The sequence below is a fragment of the Hibiscus syriacus genome, unplaced genomic scaffold (assembly GCF_006381635.1).
Source record: "Hibiscus syriacus cultivar Baekdansim isolate YM2019G1 unplaced genomic scaffold, ASM638163v2 tig00002511_pilon, whole genome shotgun sequence".
NCBI classification, from domain to species: Eukaryota; Viridiplantae; Streptophyta; class Magnoliopsida; order Malvales; family Malvaceae; genus Hibiscus; species Hibiscus syriacus.
In genome coordinates, this window is record NW_024061932.1 from 5,823,990 (window position 1) to 5,835,559 (window position 11,570).

An 11,570-nucleotide genomic window follows, 5' to 3' on the forward strand; every position below is an offset into this window, starting at 1 on the left:
CATTTTTAGTTACATATTTCAGTATTTTGATATGATTTCGTTATTGTTCGATGAGAAATGTTATTTTTTTGAACGTGCCCTTTTTTTTTTCATTTGAACTGTTAATTTATTCTCTGTTTGGTTGCCGAGAAAATGCGTGTATAAGTGAAAAAGTTTAAGAGTGCGACTTTTTATTAGATTTTATTTTGTATTGTTCGTTCTGGTAATTCTTTTCTTTTCTTTTTTTATAAATTATCCCATTTTATGGATGCCATTTACAAGTACGTTATATCATTAGGCCTCAGGTTATGGAATTAGCTGATGATTCGAGGGAATTTTTTTATCAATATCTATTTGGCGGTAGGAAAATAAAGGAAATTGAAAAAAATGAGTAGACTTGTTCCAGAGTTAACTCCAACAGGACTCGAGGAATAAACTTTGTATTTTATAATTTTAATTTTGTTCCTTTTTCTTTTTTAGTTTTATTCTTACGAAGTTTATATTTTACACTTAAAACATTGAAAACAAGAAATATGCTTCAGTTTTTCCTTAGCTTTCTGACCTTGTGTTCATCACCCCCCCCCCCAAACAAAAGGTTATCGTCTGTATGTTGAGTGTCCTTGGAGAATAATTAATTGTCATAGGAAGATAGTTCTTGGAAATGAGACTCATTGTAGGTTCTATCTAAGAGCAATTTGTTAAGTAAATTTTATTTGTTTTTTCTTTTCCTTCGTGCTCTAGATGATTGATTGGAATCTCGAAAAATAGTGGAAAGGGGGGGGGGGTTGAAACAACAACTAGTTATATTGTTTCATTGCATTTTAATATTAAGTTTGATCATAATTAGATGGCTTGTCAGTAACTGTTGATTTGAATGTGCCCAGCACTTTTGTACCTCAATAAGAAATATAAAGGTTGACTTTGTATCTTTGCATGCTTATCCTTATCTGCTAGCAGTAATTAGAAAAAAAGGTTGCTCTTGCAGTGGAGTTTGGGGTTCATGGTGATGTTAATGGTGGCATGGTACTGAACTCGGTCCAAGTGGAGGCTAGAAGCATGGAAGATGAAAGTGAAACTGGAGAAAATCCTGTTGAAGGAACTTTTCAACAGGGATTGAATGAGAAAATTGAGCAAACTTCTCCAGGAATGGAAGCCATCCCAGGGTATTCCGGCTGATGAGCCTTATGTGGGTCAGGAGTTTGAATCCGAGGCAACTGCACATGCTTTCTATAATGGATATGCCACAAGGGTGGGATTCATCATTCGAGTAAGCAAACTTTACCGTTCAAGACGTGATGGATCTGCTATTGGTAGGGCACTTGTTTGTAATAAAGAGGGTTTTAGAATGCCCGATAAGCGAGAAAAAATTGTGAGGCAAAGGGGGCAAAGGGCAGAGACAAGGGTTGGATGCAGGGCGATGATTTTGGTTAGGAAAGTTATTTCCGGTAAATGGGTTGTCACCAAATTTGTTAAGGAGCACACTCATCCTGTGTCTCCTGGAAAAGGTCGGAGGGATTGCATTTATGATCAATATCCGGTCAGTATTTACCATATTGGCATAAATTCATTTGGCTAGTACATTAAAATGTAATTTCACTTTTCTATTTGAGTCATACTTTATGCGTGTTTTGTGTGATGTAGGTTACTATCATAATCATCTGCACTTCTTTCTCATAGCGTAGTTTATCTTTCTTTGAAACTAGATATCATCTGAAAAATATTCTCACAAATAATGTTTTTGCAAAGATATAAGTTAACGGTGAAAAAAAGTATCTTAAATAGCTGATTATCTTTTCTGCTTAGCACGAGAGCATTGATGTGTTCGTAATATGAATTATGGTAAGCTGTTAAGTGATATTTAGCGGGATTAAGCGTAATGCATGATGGATGCTTTGATTAAGTATTCAAAAAAATGTTTGTCAAATGAAGTTACTTCTGATTTGGCCTTTTATGGTTAATAATATAAAGCATGTGTGTTGAACTATTGAGGTAGAGTCTCGAATGGCACTAGAAGAGTGAAATGTATGAAGGAAAGTGCTTAGAAATAGGTTGCTTTAAAGCATGGCCTTGAAGTTTCTTGTTATTAGTCCTATCCCACAACATATGACGTCTTTTTCTTTCACCAGTTCTTTGATGATAATTTACCCCTTTTCTCGGTACACTATCTTCTCGGGTACACAATAGTGTAGGTTTCTATTTTTGTTAGTTGACACATTTCAGGGCATCTTAAAGTAGTAGGGGGACGAAATTTATGTTGTGAAGGAAATATAAGGCAGTCAGAATGCTAGGCATGTAAAGATAAGAATTATAACTATAATTTCTGAAACTTTTAGCAGTTCATTTATGTATGTCTGCCTTCCTCGTCCTGTTGCCTTGAAGAAAACAACAACATTTTATTCTTGGTTGCTGTTGTGCTTACTGGAGCTGTAGTAACAATTATTTGAAGTAGAGCTTTTCGAGAAATGTTATCCTATTGACGCCATTTGACATAACCTAGAATGTCGTAGCTTTCCTCATGTTGTTGGTTTTTCAATGAGCTCATTTCAGCTCTTCCAACTTCTGCATGTAGCCAGTAGTCTCTAAAAACTCATTTTGAACCCTTAGTGATGAAGATCACAGTTAGCTAAAAACTCATTTTGAACCCTTAGTGATGAAGATCACAGTTAGCTAGGAATTCATTTTGGTGTTACGTTCGATCTAACCTCTGCAATTCTGTTATAGTACCATTGTTTGTATTAAATCGGCTTTGGATGATCATCTGCCAAGTTAACGTCAAATGCTTTTAGTTTTAGTCGTGTGTTATAATGGCATTCATCATCTGTACTAAAACTTGCATTATCGATCTTGTTATTGTTTCAGAATGAATATAACAAAATCCGAGAATTAACACAGCAGCTGGCCATGGAGAAAAAGAGAGCTGCAACTTATAAAAGACATCTAGAGTTGATATTTGAGCAAATCGAGGAGCACAATGAGTGTCTATCAAAGAAGATCCAACACATAGTCGACCGTGTGCATGGAGTGGAGAAGAAAGAGCATCAGAGCCGTGTATAGTACCCCATTTAGTTCTTCGTACATCATTGAAATACATATACATAAGACCGAGACCTGGTTATGGAATTACGTTGTTGGATATAATCAGGTGCTTTTGGGAGAATTTTGTGAGGTCTTTTGGCTGTGAAATCTAGGGTTTATACCAATTCATTAGAATATTCCTTGTATAATTATGCTTCCAAATCTGAGCTATATCAGAATCAGGTTTATACCAAATCAACTTAGGTCAGTCAATGTGCAGTTTTTGGGGATGAGCCTTGCTACAATTTGTGTGAAGGGTATACATAATATTGCCATTGAGGGCTTTTATTTTGTTATTAAATTATTCAATTCAAGCAAATGTTTGGGTTAAACTATTTTCTGAGAGTTTTTACTGCTGTTTGTAATTGTTTTCTTTTACCATGATTTTTGGCCATGCAAACCATGTGAATTATGAATTCCATTAATTTCAATTTTAAACCAGCTGACACTAACATATATATTTTAAAATTTCTAAATAAACACGAATTAAAAGAAAAAAATACTCCGGAATAAATGTAGTCTTATAAAAACTTGATCCATTATGTTGAAAACATTCATTTCTAAAAATGTTATTATAATGTATTTATGAACATAATTCCATTACATATAATTCTATAGCTTTATGAAGTAGCTAAGTATCAAGATAAAACGGCCGAAATTATGCATTTAAGGGAGAACAAATGTACAAATGAAATATCAATATACCATTTACACTATCTTTCACGATTAAGCACAATCAGGTTGCAAATTGAGAGTATGCACCAAAGTTATTCAGATTTTTAAACCGCTGCAACAAAGCAATGGCAGCCAAGACATTATTCAAAGCTTCAAAATATAATATTTGTATTCAATTTCATCATTCATTCAAATATTCAAGAATGTTGTGTACCAGGAAATATGCCAGTTTCCTCCCGAACACGGAAAACATCACTCCCGGATTGCAATTGCTACCTTGACCTTCATTATCTTTGAATTAAGTAGCTGATCATCTCTTCCAGGTACTTGCACTTGGATACCTGTTATAACTCCATTGCGCTAGACCTACACCGCAAGAGAAAGGAAGAACTGAAAAAGAAAAACAAAGGTATAAAATTTTATATGACACATTTCAGTCTTCTGATCCAATTATCAGCTATATGAGATGACAGGGCTTTAAGAAGAGGATGCTGGACACACACCGACACTTTTTATCTCTGCTGCAATAGCTGCAGCTCTATTGACTCGTATTCCTTCAAGTTGTTGACTACGTTTTGGACTTTCTTCGATAGTTGGTTACTGTGGTCTTCAACAATTTTCATGAATGCAGTCAGCTGTTCTTGATATGCTGCACATAGTCTTTTCTTGTTCCGTAATTCAACAGTTAGTTCTTGAATTTTCTTGTCCTTTTCATCCTTCGGAGTTGCATGAAGCAAGAACATCATTTAGAAAAATATGTTTCACATAGATACACTATTATTCCACATAAACAGTTTACAAAAATATTATACATAAAGAGCATCAAAGCCAAAAAATATGCATGCAAACATATAAGCAGATCAAAAGATTAAAACACTCAATCATTGAAACGTATTAGACAAGGTTTAATCAAGAAAAATATAGTCGGAGTAACATAACATGAAACTACAACCAAATGGAGTAATTTCACTAACTATAATCACTTTAGAAATAATTGAATTCATAACTTTTAATTTGGTTGGTCACGATTAGGTTAGCCATATGTAACTAAAACCAAAATATATGAAAAGGCTTCTTTAAAAATGAAAATTCCCATTTTGAGTGCAAACTCATATTCATCACTTACACTTGAGCCTGACTACCAAAGTTGTTAGGGCTAAACTGTAAAAGAATAAATCATCTAAATTAATCAATCTTAGGTTTATTCTCAACTAGTCCGACATCTACTCTCTCATGAACAACATTTTTATTCAATCTTTTCATATAATAGTAATCACCATCTCGATATCTTTGACTTAGCAAAAACAAAATCATCTCGGTGTCCTCATTTGAGCATTACAATCATCATATGACGTGATGTCTTGAAATTGCAAAATATTTAGGCTTTCACACATAAATAAAAGAAAACCGGTTGTACAAAGTGAAGACATTGCACCGTACCAAAATCAAATAAACCATACAGAAAGTAAAACTTGACTATTTCACCAAAGTTTCGGACAGTGACGATGGGCATGGTATGTAACCGCAAAGCAGATAATAGTATGAAATAAGAGGAAAAGGAGGGGAGAAAAGTGATCAACTGACCATTGTTTGACGAGCCTCACGTGGAGCGACTACAAGCGGATGATTATGTTCCTTCACGAATCTCGTTATCACCCATTTTCCGGATTTATTGATCTTAATATGAATCATTGCTTTGCAGCCTTCCCTTGTGCTTGGCCGTGGCTTTCTAACGGGGCCAAATTTACCCCGAATGCTAACGCAATGGCCCTCCTTATTACATCCGAGTCGACGAGCAAGAATCCTCCCGTCTCTTTCCGATCGACGACAAGACATCACACGCATGACAAAGCCTACTCGCCGTGCATATTCATCATAAAATATCTTGGCAGCATCTTCAGACTCAAACTCCATACCTTCATGTGGTTCTACAATCGAATCTGCATCACATGGGACTGCCAATATCTCACCTCCTGTGAAGCTTTCTATGGCTTCTGCACCCTCGTCCAAATCCACTGCCTCACATAAATGTTGACCATTATTCAAAAACTTACTTTTTTTGAAAAAAATATATAAAATAAAAAGTCACATCCTCTACACGAGGTAAATGAGAACAATCACTCATAAATACAATTCAAAGTAGAAAATTATTTTTAAAATCCCACATTTTTAGCAATACAAAGAAGTTCCTAAACACTAAAAGCCATAGAAAACAGAAGCCTTTTTCTTACAATTTGAAAACCACAATATGGATCACCTTATATCAAAAAAATGAAAATTCTAAGGGAAAAATCCTGTTACTCCAACTCAGATGTGAATGTCAATTACAGACGTGCACAGCATAGGTATGTTATTTTTTCTAAGTTTTTTCATGTATTTGAAGGTCATATCCCCATACCACTGTCTAGAAGTGTATCAGACATAGGTGTTAAACAATAAACACAGGGTGATTCAAGAAAAATAAGAAGTCATAGCAACATAGACCAAAGCAACTAAATTGAATGCCTTCAAGCAGACACTTCAAGGATTAGAAAACAAGACTCGGACTTGAATTTCCAGAGTTCAAGTCTTATTGAAGCAGAAGCAGAACTTATTGAATATGATAAAGCAGACCTGAAAATTTGGGGCATGATGAAATTAAATGACATGAATACGATACGTAAAAAACATAAAAAGTTACAAAAAATAACACAAACATGATATGAATACACGAACGTATCAAAATTCATATAACATGAATTATTGACATGTTTAAGGTTTTATGCATATAATACCTTGAAACACTATTACAACATGAAATCAATACAAATATGTGGATACCAAGTATAGAGTATTATCTCCTTTTGTTTAACCGAAGACTGCGTCTCTCAATCCATACCGAAAAGAAAATATAAATATAATATTTCTTCACAAGTCATCTCCTAAAATCATTCATCAAATAAGGAAGAGTGGATATAGGTTTTAATATTCTTCAATAAATGACAGCTTCCCTGTTAAACCAATCAAACAACTGACATTTTATATTTAAAGAAAAGAAATAACCAAAAGAATCACCCCATTAAAAATCAAAGCTACACTGAAATCACTGTATTTATCATCACTTACCAACTTATATAGTTATATAAATGTAAAATCAAGGAAAATTAACAAAAGAATAAATGAAACAGAGAAGAACAAAATGCGGGAAAAGAAGGAAAGCAAAATTCAAAATAAATCAAACCCATCAAAACCAAAGGTATCCTAACACTAAATCCAGTGTTTATAATAACTCGTTAACATATACGAAAGGAAAATTAAGCAAAATTAACAAAAGATTCAATGAAACGGGAGAAAAAAAAGTAACAGTCAAAAGAAACCAAACCCATTAAAACCAAAGCTATCCTAATACTAAATTCAGTGTTTATCATCACTCAAAAACAAATATGGAGAATTAAGCAAAATTAACAAAAGATTCAATGAAACAAAAGGGAAAAAAAACCAAAAACAGTGGGGAAAAATGGTGAGGCTAACTTGATTGAGAAGATCGAAGAAGGGAAATTTACTGGTAGATCTTTCGTATGTGCTAAGAGAAAGGACTGCGACTCTAATTTGTGGGTGCGCTCTAAAGGTAATTTTGGAGAAAGTTTGAGATACATTTCAGATCACTCAATTTAATTTTAGAGGGAAAAAAACAATATAGGTCCTTGTACTTTTTTTAAAAAAATTAATGTCGCCTTCATATTATTTTTTTCTCTTAATGTAGTTATTCAACTCATAAAATAAGTTCAATGTTATCTTTTGATCAACGTTTTTCATCATTTGGTCGTTATTGTACTGACGTGACGGTCCACAGTACTGACGTGATAGTCTACAACAGTTGATAATGAGGCGGATTATATGAACGATGGGCTAAATTGGTAACTTAAACATAGCATATGGACTGTCACGTCAGCATCGTAACGGTTAAATGACGAAAAACGTTGGTCAAATGGTCACATTAGATTTATTTTATGAGTTAGAGGACTACATTGATAGAAAAAATAATAATAAGGTCACATTGATTTTTTTTTAAAAGTACAAGGACATCAGATACCTTTTTACCTTAATTTTAATTTTTTTAATTTAATTAAAGGTAAATTATTTATTTAGTCAGCCAAATATCATTTTATTTTCATTTTAGTCATTTAACTTTTTTTCTTTCAAAACATTAGTAATGTTACCTTTCGATTTTATTTTAATCTATCGTCATTAAAAAATTAACAGAATTGATGATGATATTGTTATTAATGCTAAACCCTAAACTTATGATAAAAAGACGTGAGAAGATGCGTCAACTTTGGTAGTCATAGCAAATAAGAGTATTTTGATTTTTCCAACACACTAATTCATCTTTTAGATTTAGACAAATTGCAACGTCCTTAATTTCTAATGGAAAATGTGTTTTGGTTTTCTTATTATAATTTCCCTTTTTCAAGTATCCATTAGTTAGTTGTGGGCTATAAAGGACTTCAATCTATTTTGCACATTTTTTTTTCTTTTTCCTTTTCTTCCTTTTATTTTTTCTCTAAATAGGGGTATATTAGAGAAAATAGAGGCGATTTTCCCCAAAAATCACCCTAGCCTCCTTTAATTCCCTGTCAAGCACCGTTCAGACTATATTTCCCGGTCTAACACCCTTTGCAGAAAGGTACACCCCTGCACCGCGCTTTACGTCACGTGAGGTAAGGCGTGCCCTCTGCAACACGCCTTGTTAAATGTGTAAAAAAATCAGGTGTTAATTTTGTAAATATTTTTAAACTGGTGCCTAATATATAATTAATTTTTGTTAGGGTGATATTATGTAAAAACGCCAACTTTATCTATTTATTTTTTGTGATATTATTTTTAACAACAGTTAATAATATTTATTGACTTTTAAAATTAATTGTTTAAAAATATTAAAATATTAAAATATTAAAATAAACTTTTAATTACAATTGAGAGATCAAATGAATTATTGTTCACTTTTTTAAAAATAAATAAAAATGCAATAAAAATGAATTAAAAATGAATAAAATTCAATAAAAATATAATGTAAAGTTAAAAATATAATCTCTTTATTTAAAATATTATTTCTAATATTAATTTTAAAAAATATTAAATAAATATTAAATTTTAATTTTATTAAAAATGAATAAACATTATTAACTGTTGTTAAAAAATAATAATTCATGAATAATAATTCATTTGATCCCTCAATTATAATTAAAAAATTAATTTAGTCAAGTTTATGATTGTTAAACAGTCGTAGGTGTGGAAAGCTACAGGAATCGAATGAAAATTCGATCGTACAAAGTCAATAACTCAAAATTGTCTAACTGCTGTCTAAATATCAACTCAATTGTACCACGAATACACATCCGATCAAATAGTTGATATTTTCTACTCAATCTTCACAAAAACTGTTTTGTCTCATCATTTTTCTCCCGCTTATGAGCTCCTTTCTTTTTCAATTCTTTTCTGTTGAATGTAGTTACCCACGTGCACACAAAAAAATCAAAAGTAGAGTGGCTTTTATTACAAAAGTTAATTGTAATTAAAAGTTTATTTTAATATTTTTTATATTTTTAAACAATTAATTTTAAAAGTCAATAAATTTTTCAAAAATATATGAAATTTATAATTTTTTAAATTATAAAATATTTATTATCATCATCATCACCATTTTGTAAAAGAAATAATAGTTATAAAACTTTTATAAAATTATTCATATTTTAAAATACTTTTAAATATTCTGTTGAGTTAATCGATCGACGGAATCGGCCAATAGGGGGTGAATTGGCAATTAAAAATTTGGTGGAAGCTTTTGCACAAAATTGAAAGTAATTGCACATCAATTTAGAGTGGTTCGACTTTCTCAAACAAAGTCTACGTCCACTACCTTAGCTATCCACACTAAGGATTTTCCAACAAATTCACTAATTTGTTATTTCTTTTGAGGCCAAAGAGAGATAACCTTACAACTCCCTCAAGAATATACCCCAATTCTTGAGAACACTCTTTCTCAAAGAGAAGATTACAAATTCGCAAACATAATGAAAAACCTCACAAGGAAAATGTGTTTGCACAATTCTAGAACATAGAAAAGAACACTAAAAATGAATACAATTGAGTACAAGTAGTGTTCTTGAAAGCAAAATGAATATTGAATGAAAAATAGGCTTGAGGTGCAACAATTAGTTTGATGCTTTCTCTTTGATTCTCACTTGATTATTGTTTCTTGTTTTTTTTGTCAATGGCTTCTAAGCTTGTTTAAATACTCCTTCAATTGATTCTGAACGTTGGGGTGATTAGTGGAGTCAATATAGTCGTTTAAGTGTGAAAACAATTAATAAAATCAGTTGGGAGCGTCAGTGCATCGATGCATACACAAGGTGCATCGATGCATACACAAGGTGCATCAGTGCATCAAGTGTAAAATTCAAATATTTTAACCGTTGGACCCTTAGGGCATCGGTGCACTAAGAGTGTATCGATGCATGAAGTGCATTCGATGTTTCAAAATATCCTGAGTGCATCGATGCATGGCTTGTACATCGATGCATCAAATGCATTCGATGTTTTCATAAAGCCCTGAGTGCATCTATGCATGGTATGTGCATCGATGCATAAAATGCATTCGATGTTCAATTTATTTCATGGTGCATCGATGCATGGATTGGTGCATCGGTGCATCACTTTGAAAAATTGATTTTAGGCTTGATTTTGGTTCAAAATACTTTGTGAAAATTGTTTCAAAAATATATGAAGTATAAAACACAATTTTACACATTTAGTAAGGTTTGAAATTGATCTTGAAAGACTTGGAGTAATAATTTGATAATCGAGTAATTAAATCGAATATACTTTAGAAAATCATTTGTAAAATCTTAAAATTCATTTATACTTAATTTGTTATATCGAAACATCAAAATGTTTTCAACAATTTCCCCCTTTTTGATATAACAAAACATTTGTGTAATTTTAAGATTTGTTTAAGAAAATTATTTTTGAAATCAATTTTGAAAAATTACTCCCCCTTACTATAACACTTTTCTCCCCCTTTTTGTTAAATCAAAAAGACTCTAAAAACGATTTTAAACAAGGTTTTGAAAAATATATCAAATTGATTATAAATATATATAGCTTAAGCTGCTAAGATCAAAGATCAAGAGAGAGGTTAGCCATTAGTTTCATAATCAATATTCATAATCAAATGTGAAATGGCATTATTGGTCATATATGTCTAATGATGCAAAAATAAGAAATTAAACCAAACCAAACCAAACCACACACACACACACACACACACACACACACACACACACACACACAACACACACACACACACATATATATATATATATATATATATATATATATATATATATATATATATATATATATTAAGTTCAAAAACCATAAAGCAACAAATAAGTTCAAACATCCAACAACCATCAAATTCAAACATCCAAAATAAACAATCCAGAAACATCAAAATCAATCCAAGTTTGAAATCCAAGAAAGCATAACAAGGAAAAATCTACTCCATCGGAGGATCGGAAGGAGGAGGATAATGAGCTCGTACTTCAAGAGTGAGAGCGTCCATGCGTTCACGCATATCCCACTGAAACTCAGTAATCTGAGACTCCATGGAAGCAACCTCATATCAAACAACTCTAAGAAAGATCAAAAATATGGTGGCATTTGATATTCTTACTGTGTTGGTTCCAGTGCAGGCTCATCGTCTGGTACGTGATCATCGATATCTTGCATAAGCTGTTGAAGTTCGGGATCATCGTCAGCAGCCGGAGCCGGAGGAGGAGGAGGAGCACGAGAGGAGC

General features: G+C 32.4%; 1 protein-coding gene and 1 pseudogene across 1 annotated transcript; one reads left to right on the forward strand and one right to left on the reverse strand.

Moving 5' to 3' along the window:
• On the forward strand, positions 1–3,306 carry LOC120147003 (annotated as a pseudogene).
• A 630-nt stretch (positions 3,307–3,936) lies between these two features.
• LOC120146266 (protein FAR1-RELATED SEQUENCE 5-like) lies at positions 3,937–7,326 on the reverse strand. The gene is made up of 4 exons (XM_039159880.1): positions 7,240–7,326; positions 5,314–5,744; positions 4,233–4,445; positions 3,937–4,095 (listed from the first exon to the last, which is right to left on the reverse strand). Coding segments are annotated over exons 1-3 (636 nt in total). The 5' UTR covers positions 7,241–7,326; the 3' UTR covers positions 3,937–4,095; positions 4,233–4,241.
• Positions 7,327–11,570: the final 4,244 nt, after the last annotated feature.